This window comes from Mya arenaria, chromosome 2, assembly GCF_026914265.1.
Source record: "Mya arenaria isolate MELC-2E11 chromosome 2, ASM2691426v1".
In the NCBI taxonomy this organism is placed as follows: Eukaryota; Metazoa; Mollusca; class Bivalvia; order Myida; family Myidae; genus Mya; species Mya arenaria.
Window position 1 is genome coordinate 14,261,381 of NC_069123.1, and position 17,347 is coordinate 14,278,727.

General features: G+C 31.7%; 1 protein-coding gene across 2 annotated transcripts; it reads left to right on the plus strand.

The window, feature by feature from the left end:
* Positions 1–5,338: 5,338 nt before the first annotated feature.
* On the plus strand, positions 5,339–14,677 carry LOC128210097 (uncharacterized). 2 transcript variants are annotated; one of them, XM_052914348.1, is made up of 14 exons: positions 5,339–5,496; positions 5,740–5,790; positions 7,293–7,376; positions 7,813–7,872; positions 8,090–8,197; positions 8,314–8,376; positions 8,488–8,583; positions 10,060–10,152; positions 10,282–10,335; positions 12,931–13,053; positions 13,160–13,225; positions 13,437–13,541; positions 14,005–14,097; positions 14,212–14,677. In XM_052914348.1, exons 1-14 carry the CDS (start codon positions 5,417–5,419, stop codon positions 14,282–14,284), a joined length of 1,149 nt encoding a protein of 382 aa, XP_052770308.1. In that variant the 5' UTR covers positions 5,339–5,416; the 3' UTR covers positions 14,285–14,677. The 2 variants fall into 2 exon arrangements, with proteins under 2 accessions (XP_052770308.1, XP_052770307.1); XM_052914347.1 differs by having other exon boundaries at positions 5,342–5,496; positions 8,075–8,197.
* The last annotated feature ends 2,670 nt before the right edge of the window (positions 14,678–17,347 follow it).

Genomic DNA, 17,347 nt, shown 5'->3' on the forward strand with positions numbered 1-17,347 from the left:
CTGGTACATGTATAGATACAAGAAAGATTAACCACTCTCAGCAGAAATGTTTGTGCACATGCATATTCTTTTTGCGAAAATGTATAATTTTATGACCCTAGAGTTTGAAGGATAAAAACCCACTTGAATTGATTAAATAATGACATCTTAATTATATCATTTAAGATTAATTTTTATTTTGCGTCCAAATATTATTGTAGCTTAAGCTACGTTCTTTAAATATATAAAAAAATCAATTGAACAGCTCCATTTTGAAATTTCTATCAGAAGCCGAATTTTACTTTTTTTAAATGTAATAAGGCCATTGTTTAAGAAATTGACAGTGACCCAACTGACTGTCTGAAATGACCCCTACTAAAGTTAAAATGAGATAACGAAAAAGAAGAAAAAAACATGCAATCTAAGTAGTTACAGGGGAATAATATTAGCAGTTTTGCAAAGAGTTTTAACGGTATATTAAATAAACGAGTAAACACCTGGGCAGAAAAGAATGAAGTGCTGAGCGATTCACAATTTGGATTTCGCATGGGTAGGTCTACTTCACATGCTATTTTTGTTTTCCATGCAATTGTCCATAAACTGATAAAGTATAAACAATGGTTGAATTGTGCCTTTATTAATATGAAACGTGCTTTCGATTGAGTTAGTTCAAAAAGCCTCTTGTTAAAGTTATATAGATCAGGAGTTGATGAAAGTGCTTAGAATTGTTAAGAATGTGTAGTTCGCTGACCGAATATTTTGATTGAAGGCAAGGGGAGATAATGTCCCCAATCCTATTTGCACTTTTTGTTGATGACCTTGAGCTATTTCTAGATAAACTTTTTTGTTAGAATCAGCACAGTCAGATGCACAAACGACTTTTAATCCCATCTGCAATGTTATGGGTTTCCACGCAAGAACAAGTACTGCTTAGCAACTCCTCGAATATCAAGCTCAATCATTATCAGTGTTGCTGACAATAAATCTAGCTAATATCTAATAATTAGGTCGAAGAATGGATATTGTTCTTGGTAAATTATATATTCTGTGGAAAGTTAATAAGCTTTTAAGACATTCAAGGGTGAAATGCTATTGAAGCACACAATACATCCAGAGTAGGGAAACATCAGTTTCGGTTAGATTGAAACAATTGACATGACGCCAAACCATCAAGATATATTTATTTTCAAAGTATATGAGATACCGGAACAGCACTCGTATAATTTCATTTACAATCACACGCAGTAGTACAGAACTTAGAACTTAGAACAATTACTAGCAGCAATCAAAGCCAATGACAATAAAAGCGCCGAAATCGTTAAAATGTTGTAGTCGCGACAAGTTTTTTTACAATTATGTTCACAGCCAAAACAAATCCATCCAAAAACGTTTTTAATGTGGCCCAAAACTATAACCGAAAAGTGCCTGTCATTTCCTGAGAATATGTTATGTAAATTGATGAGTTTTTAATGCAATTAACAAGTTTCATAACAGTATCTGACATTCTTTATGAGCCATGATATATTAACACTGCTTTCATCGGTCAAGTTAGTTGCTTGTGTAAAGTTAATTAAATGAAACCCGATATTGGCTTAGGACGTTTCGACTATTTGTAGCAGCTAAAGTAAGGCTGTGTAATTATCTTTCATTATATATTCCCCTCGTTAAGGAGCAAAATTTATTTAAGATTTCTTCGGCTTACTTTAAAATTTATACTTACGTTGCAATTTTAATCATATTTCAAAATATCGCACTATCTGAGACAGCATAACACCATATGTCCCATTACGTGACATAGGCGCATTGATTATTTAAACATGTAATGTAAAAATAGATCTGATAATACCTGATTACGATTTGAGGTCTTCTTTGAACACTTGTTATCAGTATTGTTCAACATTGAATGTTCATATTTCATACTTCAGTACAATGCTGATAACGCTAAATCTGAAATTATGCAAATGCTCTAAATGTACAACCGTAAAGGAACAATAAAATGCTACGATGGAAATAACGCGTATTAACTTTTAATACTAAAGCTTTATTCGTGGAACTCGTTTGTCGCGTTTAATTACGAGATAAAAGAGTCGGAAAAAAAGAGAAAACTATGTCCATATAAACGCCATCGTCGGATACCCCCGGTACACTACTGCGCAAGCATCTTTGAAGTGTAACGGAAAATGTACCGTGGTTGCCGACGATGTATAAACGTGAACACATTTATTAATTTACCATCGAAGTCAAGATTTCTTCATTGCTAAATGTGGAATTTATTAGGCCCGCATTAGTATGTCATGTCAAATTGAGGAGATTTGTACAGGAATATTTAGAAAGAATGAAACGTAGGAAGATTTTATCGAACATTTTGTTCTCTCTTGGCATTTTTGTTTTATGAAAGGACTGAACTGATTTAACACCATGATTTGGTCGATGATTTTAAATATTGGCTATGAAACTTAAGCCTAATATCGACATGTACGCGCCAATATTACAATACTTATCTTTCAAAATAAAGCTGTCGCACTCCTTTCAGCAATCTGTTTTTAACACATGTTTGATATCTTATCTTGCTTTACAGTTGAACAAACATGAACATGCATATTTTAAGGTATTTTGATAGTTTTACAATATTTGTTTGGATTACACATGCACTTAAAATTTGTTTAGGCGAAAAGACTAAATCTTATAATCGCGAATAATAGTATTTAATTCAGAAGCCACAGCATAATATTTAATGTACGTTTATATGCAAACCATTAGTATTATTTAAAATATTTATTTGTTCTCAATTGGTGTTTTTATATTAAACTTTTTTATCCATTAACAAATCAATTCAGATTGTTCAAGGATTGTTCAAGGATCAAAATGATTAAAGCAGTACATACTTAAGAACCAAGCCATAGGCGCATGCTTACGGTCCAAGTTGAGATCCATAACTTTCACCAATATTACAATAAAACGCATATCCACACAAAAGAACAGACAGACACACGCTATCAAAGAGAGTGCATCCTGGATCATTCATACGGCTTTTTTCAAATGACGTCAAAAATTACCCGGGAAATGATCAACCACTTAAAATCACTTTTAAACATAAAATTGAAACACTTATGGCAACAATTCCTTTCAAAATATAATAAATTCACACTTTCTAAAATGTTTATTTATATTTTACGGGACCTGCTGACACAATACAAACAATTGCAAGATCAATAGTTTTCATGTATATTGTTATGCGATGAAAGCAATCTGAACATATCCGAAGATGTTACGTTCATCGATTGATAAACGCAATTGCCGAAAGCCAGTTCATTTAAGGAATAGAAGTTGAGGTGAAAATATAGATTCATAAATAACGCCGAATGGCGGAAGTCCCTGTAACAAGTCCAATTTAATAACAGTGGCGTCTAAACAAGAATGTGATTTCTTTAAATACGAGTGAGCTATGGTCCCTTGAGTTTAAAGAGTGGCCTACTTACATTATGCATGTATAAGAGAGATAGTTGTCAGGCACTTCAGCCATAAAATACGCCAGTTCATGGCATATGTTTTAAAAATAATGATTTATTGTAAAATGTTATGTCAGCATGCGGGATATTCCTTTATCATGTGATTTTATCAATATGAAATTGTGTGTATTATTCTTAGTAATTTAATTGAAATTAAAGTTAGTTTTTGTTTGCTCATGATATTTTAAGACATTGGCAAAGAAGCTTTGAACATAACAAAATACAATAGCCATGGCAACTACATGCGGAAAAATTGTAATCATGTCTGCGCATACAAGGTGACTTTAGATGACTGATAACAAACAGTCAGTAGAAATGCTGACGTTGAATGTAGTGATTTAAATGATACCAGAATTCTGGACCTTAATTTTGCCAACGTTTGTTTATCTGGATTACGTACCTCTCAAAAAAAGTAGTTTATACGTTCATGTTCCCGTTCGTTATATAAACCGACCCGACCCAAAATTTTGTCAAATGTTATCAACGTTTGCCATTGCAAAAAAAAGAGATTTCCATAGAGCGAGAAAGCTCAGTTCAGAATATAGCTACCCAAAAGCGCAAACACAGGACGATACAAAATTATACACATAGTGCTGAAAACTGCTACAGGCAACTTGTACGAGCACATTTTCTCTTTTTAGTGCTACATCATCGACGAATTTTACTATGTACAAATTTAAACAGAACAGAACAAACAGACGATCTAATTGAATTTAAACAAAAAGATCCTAAGATAATACAAAACAATCATAGAAATACATGTCATACAGTAGCTATTCTGTTTGGATTTCGAATTTCAGTAGCTAAAGTTATGATTTCACAGGGGTATTTAACACCAAGTTATTCTGTGATGGCAACAACTCGGGCAATGTCCATACACTTGGGTTTTGCGTATATATATATATATATATATATATATATATATATATATATATATATATATATATATATATATATATATATATATATATATAGTTACTTGCAAAGCGTAAACAAACCAAATTCGAGTGCAAATTGAAATGAAATGGGAGATATACGTCAAAAGATTTCAGTAGGCTCGTGAAAAGCGATTTTCCAATTATCATATTTAAACATGAATACAAATTAAACTAGGGAAATGTATAATCTCAAGGGAAAAAATGAGTTTTAAATGTCATTACATGGAGATTCGGAAATTGTAAAGCCAAACAGCAACACACATGTACATAAAGTACAAGTAAAAGCACGGTTTAGCAAGCCCTCGCGTGTCAGGCCTAGCCAATATCAGGGTTGTTGGCAATATAAGACAAATATCTTGCTATTAGAAAATATGTAGGTTAAGGAATGGGGACTGTACTTGGTCAAAGTCATACTTTATTCAAAGTTAATAGCTGTTTAGTCGTTCGTAAAATAGGGAAACATCAGTCTCTGTTGGATTGAGACAATTGAATTGTCGCCGAAGCATCCTAATATAATTATTTGGAGCTGTTAAACCAATGGAATGATTCACTTGTCATGTGATAACCCTGGACACACAAAGGCACGTGGGATTGTATTCGTTAAAGCGTCATGTCAATTCGATGACAGCAATGGTGGTGCAACGCCTGAAACACTCATAGCGGTCTCTTTAAGACAAATGTTATGATCTCTAGTGTTCAAGAATTAAATACATTCACCGGAACATAAATTTAAACTTCTGAAATCTTCGAATGAAAGTGTCATGCATTTACGTCAATCAAGTGTCAATAATTTTATGTTGATGTTTGGTTATACATTTTAAAGTAATTGACACCGAAGCTCTGTCCATAATGAAATACAACAGTCATATTCAAAAACGGAAGTAAATCATACTATCGAGTACATGTAGTTAACGCTCTTTACAACGAAACATTTAAGAAAAGAGGAAGTTATTTAGACGAGTAATATCTCATAATAAACCGTCAGTAAAAATGGCTACCTCTGACCAACAATGTTTGGATTTAAAGGATACCTTTGGATCAAAATGCCATGAAGAACGAAAGAATTCGAGGTTATATTTTGTTCATGTTTTCGTTGACTTTCTTGCCGATATGTTGAATGAATGACAGTAAGAAACTATCTTAACTTAAGAAAACAGCCGACCATTGTTTTTATCCATTCCACATAGTTTTTACAATATTTTAAGTATTTCATGCTTGATTATTCAACATTTAATTATGTATGTATGTATATAAGGAGCCAAATGAATCGAGAAAGCATATGTTGAAGTTGGATATATCATATTTTAATTTAGACTCGGAAAAAGAACAGAAGAAGAAATAAGAGAGGAGCATCGGACTTTGAGGTGAATACCATTATTTGTTGCAAATGGTCTAGAGCAATTGTGCTGTCTTTGAAATTCTCTTCAATAATTGAACATTTAATCACAGTAGAACACACAGTATCGGACGATGATATAGTATGTCTCTCAAATGTTATTACTATGCCAGAACGTAATAATTATAAACCTTGTAATTGAAACAACCGCCCATTACTCTGTTATTAAATGATACATATCTATGGCTTTATAAACGAAGTGACAAAGTATTTTGAATGTTACAACCAGGTCAAATCCTTTGTAAACAGTACTCTTTAAAGGCTGATATTTAAGCGATTGGATTTAATAACATAGCATATCAGATTTCTTTATGTAGTCAGCAAACGTTATAACTATAATACAGAAGAAACTATAGTGTTTTATAAAACATTTAGCACTGACCTTGTAGTGAACCAGCTCATATTATTTCTAAATAATACTCTTTAAAGGCTACAGGGTTTAAAACATATCAGCTCTGATCTTGTTTAGAAGCACAATGTAATGCTAATAATAAGTATATGCCAACTTTATTTTTAAATTATTTGGGTTTTACGTGGTAGAAAAATCCAGGTATATTTAGAATTGGGAATATTCGCAAAAACTGGGGGAGGGGGGGGGGGAACATGTGTCCATAGCGGTGTAATACATCAGTAAGTAAAATTCAATACGTTGTATACAATAATAAAAGTAATTCCGCAGATATTTTCTTTCACTGTATTTTACTCCCGTTATTTAGCTTCTTTGACAAATGAAATACTGAAAATGTTACCGTGGATTAATGTGTGTTTTATATTGTAAATGTAATGTTTTATTTCACCAATATCGTTGAGCCATGCTCATTCACCAGAGTTCAACAATGATAAATATATGCTGTACTCATAGCAGCATGCTCTGATTCTTCTCTTTTCTATTCCATAAGTGAACATGCTAGGTGTCTATGCCATCGTCAAATTACATGTTTTATTTACCCTTAGCATTCATTATGCACTTTGTACAATAGGTAAGTTTCAATTGTATATTTATTTTTTATACCAAAAAGGCTTTATCTCATTTTAACTTGTACTTCAGACTTGTTCAAGTTTGTCGAAAGGTTTTACGGCTATAACAAGAGGTAGAAGGTTCTTTGATTTTTTAACTATACATGCTAAAATAAAATGTGACGAAAATTTATCATTATTTCAAGGCTTTATTTCACAGTGAGTCTGAAGTACTTGTAAACTTGTGTACTAAAATAATAAGATTTCTTGGGATAAAAACATGTTTTTTCTGCACTAAATATATCAAAGTACATTACATCACTTAAACACTGCATAAGGAACGTTTTCGTTTCGTTTTTAGACCAATGGTATTTGAATTACTGCATATGTTCTTTACTCATTTTAAAGCTAATGACAATAACGTGTTATCAATTATGATTCATGGGCGAGGAAATGGTGTAAACGGTGTCTTATAGGAGGAATATTGACATATCGATACCATGAACATTTCAGGGTGTTACACAAACTCGAGGGACTCGAGGAACATCAAAACCAGCTTTTCAAGGTCGTAACATCAATAGAACGCGTAGTATGCAGGTCAGCCGTAGTTCTATACTAAATATGCATTTCAGGATAATAAGATATTGTGTTGATTTTAAGCAATAACAAATTACCAAAGGAACAGTAAATTGGTCAGCTGGCTGGTCATTGTTTATAAAAGACGTTTTTTATAATGATCGAACCTATTTCAAGCAACCTTTTACTTTAACCAGATTTCCGTGAATCGGATTTGTCACCTTCCAAGCATGGTTAACAATGGAAATTAATTTGTTTCCTCTAACGGTAGTTTTTGAATAAACTGTTATGGAGTTTTGACACTTGGTATGAAGATCACTCTCATGACGCCATACAAAGAGTTCCCGTTTTTTTGCAAACTTTCGCATGCGATTTCGCACGCGGATATATGTGGTTATTAAAACACAAATTTTAATCATTGAAGTCATATTTGTTTAAATGATTCATTGAGTTGCAGAACAACGTCAGAGGAGGGTCAAGAGATTGACAATCATTCCCACGACCAGAGTCATACAAGGTATACATACTCAGCTACTAAGATATGAAACAGAGTTGCACATGCAAAACGCATAAAATCATTGGATAGTGACTATGCATAATTATGTCGATGAGGACTGTTTCGACTTAATCTTAAGCTGTGTCGTGGCATAAACTTGTATCTGTTTTATAGTTTTATTTAGAACTGCTGTGCAAATTTGTGTTATATAAAAATGTTTTAGATTTTGTGCACCTAGTCATCTTAGTGTCGACGCAAACAGCCTTACACAGGAACAGATATCCCTCCAGCTAGATGAGAAGAATCAAAAGATTGAAAACTTGAATGAAACAGTTGAAGAACATAAGTATGTACCATTGCTTTCAACAAAAATCGTTTGTACTTTAATCTGAACATTAAGATATGAAACGATAACTATGAAGCCTATATTTTGCTAATTCTTGTTTATATGACTTATTTCAGAGAGCAAATAGTCGTTTTGAAAGGTGAAGTCAGACAGCTCTCGGAAGAAAGGGATCAGTTAAGGTAAACATGGTAAATACAAATAAAAAAACAAACATCGACTTAGTTCAGCTTATTATGTGCAATTTATATGAAGCATGTTTTTCGAGCATGTTTATGTGATTTGTTTTACAGTGGAGATAGTGAGACAAACAAGGCAAGGATAGAAGAACTTCAAACAAAGGTTACAGTCAAAAATGAAAAGATAAAAGAAATCAAAAAAGAAAAGAGGTATGTGAGAATTAATGTAGACCTTACTTGGTATACAAACCTTCTATTTAAAATTTGTTAAAAATTTAATTCTACCAATGTAATGGTGTATTCCTTTTCCAGCAATATCATTCAAATACATAAATACATAAATTTAGTTAGGATACATGGATAGAAAACGAATAAATGTTCATTTTCAACGCAGCTGTACGTCATCGGCTTTTGACCTAGACGTTTTGACCAAGCAACTGCTGTATATAAAGTGCGGTGTTTAATTATATATGAAACATATGTTAAAGCGAAGATGCACCAAGTTGTTAATCTTAAATGAAAATGTGAACACATCTCGTCTATATATAACGCAACATCTAGGTTTTACAGAGCAGCAACAAAACAATAATACAAACTCCATTTACATTACATTTCATTCTATTTTACACCTTCCTTACTAATCCCCAAAACTTTGCAAAAAAGACATAAAAGAATATTGATACATTTACGACGATTTCGTTTATCTTACCGTGCTTCCGTGTCAATGATTTCATTCACAAAACCCTTAAAGTTGTAAAACCCTTACATGTAAGCACTAATCACTGGATGAAATACTTACGAAAAAACAACAGAAACAAGCTCAGTAGCCAAAAGTTTAAACCCCCCACACAAACAGGGTAAACGCCAAAGACATATCACACAAAAAATCACAAACAAGAAACATGGAACAACAGCACAAACTCTTAAAACAACACAGATGCATATAAACTATATAAAACACTAGGAATGTTTATCGAGGAGAGTTCGGTACCGCCTTGGAATGGTCAGTAAAATGTAAATAACTGGGGGGTTACACCAGTTTTCATGCACAAACCTCACTCTTATCCCAACAATCCTGAATAAAGAAATGTTCTTCGGCTCGAAAGAGACAGTCATTATTGATAACTGAATGAGGGATAATTAATCAGATTGTCATGTATATATTTCTTGTTCTTAAGAAAGAACACTTTGTGTTTTATGGTGGCATACATTGAATTGTTTCGTGTTAACCACTCAATTTTACCTATGATTTGCGAATTTCACTTAGTAAGTGGTAACACACATTACGTTAACCAATTAGTATGTTACTTATTAAGTGGAATTCGCAAATCATAACTAGATAACCTGTTAGCGCCTGAATGTGGAATACATTTATAGCTAAGTGGTAACATGAATTTTATTACGTTAACCAGTTAGTATGTTACTTATTAAGTGGAATTCGCAAACCATAACGAGTTTACCTGTTATTGTTGTACAGCTTAAAAAGGTAATAGGTTGCAGTTCTGGGCATTTTCAAGCCTGTTTTTAGTATTATGATATTTTTCTTACCAAAAAGGAAACGCGAATATTAACTAGATAACTAGATCATTATCGCGAAAATTAAGTGGTTAAAAGGAAACAATTCGCGATCGATATCAGGTTATATTACGGCAGAATTATGACACCATATGTTTTCTCTTCTTGCAGTGCCTTAATAAAAAGTATTGAGGAAAATCACGGTGCTGTAAAAGAGCTTACGATACAACTGAAATATAAGACTAATTTGGTACAGCTACAATGGTATGTCTTTTATTTTGTCTATTTCATTTCCAATAGGGTGCATTTGCTTTCTTTTTAATGATTACAAATGCATCATCATCATCATCATCATCATCATCATCATCATACTAAAATATTTTATTATTTTAGGGAATTGCATAAGCTGAGTGACACAGCCGAGCAGAACAGTATTCTAAAAGAAAGGTTGTGCATATGCTTTAATATTTTTTGCCATCTTTAAACACTGAAGTAAGATTAAGTAAAACTTAAATGGGTAAATTTCAAAATCAAATGCAAATTGGAAAGTAATCGCATCATATTTTCTTGATCAATTCGGACCAAATTATCTTGTCTTTAATATGAATTTAGACTCACTTAAACTCCCATCTGGACAAAACTTAAAACTCTTTGTTTTCTACCGAGACTTGATCAATACGTGGTTAGAATTTAAATCAATTTCAAGGTCAAACAATATTAAGAATGAATTTTATTCAATTCGAACTCAAGTTTTATGAGGAAATAAATATATAAAATTCAATAATAAATGTCTACTATTCAAAGACTGGATTGACTCTGGATTTATGTTTCTAAACGATATAATTTCATTATCTGGTAAGATAGACGTGAGAAGGATTGTGCAAGCCTTAAAAGTGAAATGTGAGTGGACTTCAGAGGTAAACACAATAATAAAAGCTATCCCAAACGACTGGAAAATTGTAATTAAATCGACTCAATCTGTAAACACACAGGTTAAAACGTGATTAAATCTTAAATACGGTCAAAAGCAGTTAGACGGTCTCATCGATAAAGATATTTATCATATTTTTTGTAACGCTGTATTTGAAAAACCCTTCATACATAAATACTGGCAAGAAACTTTCAACAAACCAATAAACTGGCGATCATGGTATTTTGTTTTATATTGGATAATTCCAGAAAATAAAGTTAAACAGTTCAAGTTCAAACTACTACATAGCATCATGGCTACAAATCTAAACCTATTCCGCTGGAATATCTCAGCAAGTCCTCTTTGTAATCACTGCAACCAAGTCGAAGAGTATGACTACTTTCTTATTAATTGCCCGTATCTTTCTCATTTTTGGTCGAAGATAAATGACACCTTTAAACATTGTAATATACATAAACAGATGAAAAGCCTCGAAATACTTTTGGATATAAAATTGAATACAAAGAATATAATATTATCAATACTCTTCTATCTCAATTAGGTTACTGTATTTATAAATCGTACTTTTTATCTGAAAGAAGGCAGAAATTTGTTAACTTATGTGCATTATTAAATTCCGACCTTTTGATTATTCAAACATTATATAAGAATAAAGGAATTCATTGTCCTTTTCTCAATAGGTTCATTATGAAATTTAAAAGCAACTAAGAATATTCTGTTAAAAAAACACCAGTTATATTAGTTTAGTAAAAATGCAATGTTTTAAGATGAAATCGTTGTATATCATGATTTTCTTGTTCAACATTTGTCATGTTTATGATTTGTATATGTTTTTATGAATAAAAGGATCACCTCTTAGTGATTCCAAAAAGAAAAAGATTATAATAAGCAATTTTGTAAGTTGTAAGGCCTTTTTTTTATTAAACTGGTTAACGGATCCGCCGCCCAATAATTTCGAAAACTTTTAAAAACTTTTGTTAAAAAAAAATTAAAAAAAATATTGAAAAAGGAAATCCCATTTGTTTTTTTTTCCGCGCACATGAAATGATGTAAAACCTGTAGCCTGTTTCTTGCAACATAAGGATGCAGTTTTAGAAATTCAAAATGGGGGCCTTAATCGGGCTGAGATTATACAAAAAAAAATATTCTCATTTTCAACATACCATCTGCATTTTAACGATTTTTTGGTAATAACTGACATCAAGGCTGATGTCTGTATCAATGGTAACAATTCACATTAAAACCAGAGTTATTGATAAAATATATAGACCTGTGTTTGTCCCAGGGGGCAAAAATTCTTAAACAAATTATATGGAGACTACTATTCAAGTAAATAAAATCTTGGGTAACTTAAATTTTGTTAAAGCTGCAGAGAAATATCATAACTTTGACGAATGCATTACTAAATATAAAATCATTTTTATTATTTATATTTCCTGATTCCATTTAAAAAATAATTGAGTCAGTGAAAATTGCTTCAGTGTGCTTTTTCTGTTAAGAAGAAGTAGTGCCAAGCAATGAGGAGACACAGGCATATTCATTGTAAGGTCGATATGTGGAAATAGTGTTGCAAATAGAAAAACTCTTGCAGTCAGGATGTGCTTCGAAAAACATCAACAAAAAGTGACACTAAAACTGAAAGTTTGTAATAATATTGACTTTAAATGTTACATTATTTTAAGGTGGAAGTGTATAAAATGCTTATATAATGATTACATTATTGTTAAATTTGAAATTGGTAGGAGAGAACATTGGATTGTAAAGCCAAACATATGTGTATGACAAAGTGAGCAGTTGAACATATCAATATTCATTATAATATTGAGGCATTGCAGACATCAAAACATACTTAAGCATTTCAAATGTCATTCGTATGCATCTATGATCATGTATTTCCTGTTTGTTGTTATTTTGATCTTTTGGTTTTGGGTTTCGCCACAAACGCTATGAAAAATACATGTATTGTAACAAAATTAGTATGAGTATGAAATCCTTTTTTTTCGCACCACCCGTCCTACATTTTTTTTCAACAAAATCTGTTAACCAATTAATAAAAAAATGTCCTAATGTTTGGTGCTTTTAATGACTACTTTAAGTTTATGTTTTCACAGATGTTCAATTGTGGAGGAAGAGCAAGCGAAAAAAGATGTTGAAATAGAAGATTTAAAAAGAGAAAGGGAAGATGTATATGCCGAGATGAACGCACAAAGAATTGGTCGAGAAGATCATTCCAAGTGAGATAATAACCTTGTGAACTGTTTTCAATGTTGAGAATACTCCAAATGATTTGAAGCAAACACTGTTGTGAACTTTATGATTAGGAATGGTTTTTGATTGCAGGGAGCTGCAACAGAAAACAGACGAAAATGGCATTCTACGGAACCAACTGTCCGAAAAAGAAACCAGGTATTTTTTCACCGTTTCCGTTTCACCCAGAGCATGTAATTGTTACCGGTATGACGTCACCATAAAGACATATGTATATTCGTTCTGCGAGAAATTCTCAATAAAAAATGGTTTCATATGTGAATGACATGTTTCCACATGCTCAAATGCCGATATTCTTGAAACTTTTATACCTTGAGTATCTATTTTTGTAGTATATTTTATATTGCAGAACAAAAGTCGAACTTGAAGAAGCATCATGTGAAATGGCTAAAGTCCTTGAAAAATTGGCTAGTGCAGAGTCTGCATTATTGGCGGGAGCTGAAGCATCCAAAATGTATTGCTTTAGAATCGACTTTTAGCATTGTTATTGTTTTCTTGTCGTTGAGTGTGTGGGTCGGGGGGGGGGGGGGGGTTCTTGTTCAAGGGTTCGTTGGCCGATACACGGTATAAGCCGCTACCATTGGACATGAGTGATTTTTCCTTCCGTTTGAAACTATACAGGAAACGTAACTAAACGTCAATCTATTTTTTAAGATTATTTTTTTGTTTTATAGAACAAACGGCAATCTTAAACGTATTCAGTTCACCATTGTGAGTTATCCAGTTGCTATAGACCATGGGGACATAATTCGTTCCGGTGTCGTTTTGTAAAACATTACAAAGTTGACTCGTGTTTCGTCTTTTAAGTTACTTTAAGTTAAGTTTTTTAAGTTTATCAATTTATTAATGTATTCTAGTTATATCTAAAATGGGGTTCTTGTTTTACATGGCATAATATTTATTGTTTATTTTTATAGCACTGCAAAAAAACAAGAAGAGTTAGATTTAGCAAAAAAGGAAATCGAGCAACTCAGAAAAGCAATCAAACGAGAAGACGATGAGAAGGAAAAGTATGTATAAAACTATTTAAAGATTTAATTGCTCATATATCGTTTGTATAAACGCGCAATCTATTTGCCATCTAAACACTTGCCAATCATGTGAAAATTACATGAATATTGTAGAAAGACAGTCGAGCTAGACGAAACATCATTGGAAATAACTTCCCTTGATCCTCAACCGGAACAGTCTTCGTAAGATGCAGGGAAGGAGTTTATCAACTGGACAGGGATTTGCAAAATGGGCTGTCTCTTGCACGAAGGCTCCCACGAGGAGTTTGCCTCGAATTTAATAGCGATTTATTATATTACTTTTAAAACGTTTCGAGTTAGGGTCAATGACGTCCTTTCAATGTTCAGTGTGATATGCCCCGTTATGGTTAATGGAACCATTAGAAAAAGCTTATTTGTGAATATCAGTTATTTTACAACCCAGTTGTATATACTGTTTATCCAGAATTGTACTTTGGTCTTAATTGGTTAAATTTGTTACTCTACTTTTTGATTTTGAATTTCACTTGATGTCCGTTCGTTGTTGATCACATCCTTGTAACACCCCAGTTTATCAAAAATAAAATCTTGAAAAACGCCAGGCATTTTCCGTTTATTAAGCCGTCCTGGAAAACCCAAGTTGATTTCCATATGCAAGGTAAGTCGCTTGCAACAACGCGCCAATTCTAATCAATTTATTTATTGTGTTGTTTATCTTATTAAAAACTAGGGGTTGATGTCAATACCGGGTATGAACGCAATTGGGCTGGTCAAAGTGTGTGGAGGCCTTTCAGTAATCCTTTCTTACCCATTCTGTAAATAGAACGACCCGACTGAAACCGGAAACATTTTTTCAAATGACGTCACCATAACGCGGGAAAAGATCAACCACTTGAAATCACTTTTAAACGTAAAAGTGAAACACTTATGGCAATACATTTAAATATAATAAATTAACACTTTCTAAAATGTTTTTTTTTTTTTTTTTTTTTTTTTTTTTTTTGTGTGTTACCTTTTATTGTCCCCGTACATTTATGGTATGCGTGGTTTCGGGGCACACCACAGGAACATACCTCACAAAACATTTCATAAATATAGGGAATTTTATACATACTTGTGTATTAAATTTTAGTTATATCAATAATGATACCATCTTAAACAAAACATCATCTATAATTTGAATTATTATATACATCCTTGTCTTTTTATTTCTATTTCAGATGTTAAAACAAGTATGACATAACTAAAAGGGTGAACACACATCTAAGTAGTATATACATACATATACATACACATACACATACACATACATACACATACACATATATACATATATACATATATACACATACATATACATATACATTTATATACATACATACATATATATATATATACACACACATACATACACATACACACACATATACATATATCTATATATATAAACAAAGCAAAGAGGTGAAAAAAGTAAAGAAAATATAAACACTATGTTCTTGTACAAAGTATATAAGTTTTTACTGTTTTTAAAACGTATGTGGTCTAGATAAACAATTTTACAACTGACCAATTTTTAAGTTCTGTTTCATTAATATTTGATTTTTCATAAATATTCCAAGCAAATTTTAAACTACTCTTTAAACCAATAAAGGATGGTCTTATTTTTCTCCTTTTACAGAGATATATGTATTTTTTAATTTCATAACTAAGTATATTATATTTAATTGAATTTTTACAAGTGGTTCCCAACAAAAATGTCTGGCAATTTAATGGGAAAAAAACATTTATGGCTGATAAAAACTCTTTAACACAGTTTATTAAGGTTTGAATAATCTCACAATTCCAGAATATATGAATCAAGGTTTCCTCTTCAGACAAACAAAATGTACATAATCTATCATTAACAATATTCATTTTAAACAAAAGTGAGTTTGTAGCTAAAATCCTATGTATGATTCTTGTTTGAAACCATTGAATATATGTATCTCTTGTAATACTAAATACCAATCCATAGATCTTTTTCCAATTTACATCCTGGAAAGCAATATCCCATTTAGCCTGACATGTTGGAGTATCCTTATTTTTTATCAATTCATTATAAACTTTTTTACTTCCTTTGGTTTCAAGCAAAATATCCTTTACATAACATGACATTGATGGGTTTTGAGTTCTATCATTATTACTAAATGTAATTTTACATGTTTTAATGTAGTTCTTAACAACTCTAATTAAACCTTCAAACAATATGAAATTTATATTTGTCCCTGTACAATTCTCTAAGTATCTCTTTGTTACAAATGTGCCTGTATCATCAACAATATCTTTAATAAAACGTATTCCTCTATTATAAAGACTTTTGACAAAAATACCTTTATTACCAATCTTCAAATGATGGTTGTAAAACAAAGGTGTATCTAGTATACTCTCAACAGTATCAGTGGATAATTTATCAATGTAGCTATTAAATATGTTTAGTACATCAATCCAAAAATTATTTTTTAATTTCTTTATTATACTTTCAGCAAACAATTTTCCTGTATTAAATACTTTACAGACATCAAACAATGAGTTCATTAACACATAACATTTTCCTTCACTATTCACAAATTTTCTAAGCCAAGAGAGTTTTAAGCTATTACAATATGCTACAACATCTATCATTTTTAGACCTCCATTACTGTACTCTTTTACTAAAACAGAGTTTTTTATCTTATGGGGTCCATCCCAAATGAAATCATAGAACATATTTATGATTTTATTGAACACATGTGTACAAGGGTTTGGCAATGACATAAAAAGATGTGTAAAAATGGGTAATAACAATGATTTTACAACAGTGATCTTTCCAATTGGAGTTAACTTCCTTCTTTTCCAATAACTGATACATATCTTCACCTTTTCTAGTTTGCTAATAAAATTTAATTCTATCATTTTGCTAAGATCTACATCAAAAATTAAACCTAATAATTTAAACTGTGTAGCTCCCCAGATCAATTTTTATTTTGTTTTAATTGACCTTGTGCTATATTTTAGGGAACCAATCCATATTAAATGTGTCTTATCAAAGTTAATTTTCAAGCCAGAATATAAAGAAAAATCATGTAATAATTTTAAGGTAGCATTCAATGATAAATCTGATCCATCAAGTAACAGAGATGTATCATCTGCAAATGGAGATATTTTGTATTCAACACCGTCCACTGAAATGCCCTTGATAGATTTACAATTTCTTATTTTTATTGATAAAATTTCAGCACACAAAATAAAAATA

Coding starts and splice junctions, on each gene's coding strand:
- LOC128210097 (XM_052914347.1), top strand. CDS start 5,417: ATGGCTACCTCTGACCAACAATGTTTGGATTTAAAGGATACCTTTGGA. Junction 13,054..13,159: donor GGTCGAGAAGATCATTCCAA/GTGAGATAATAA, acceptor TTTTGATTGCAG/GGAGCTGCAACAGAAAACAG. Junction 13,226..13,436: donor CTGTCCGAAAAAGAAACCAG/GTATTTTTTCAC, acceptor TTTATATTGCAG/AACAAAAGTCGAACTTGAAG.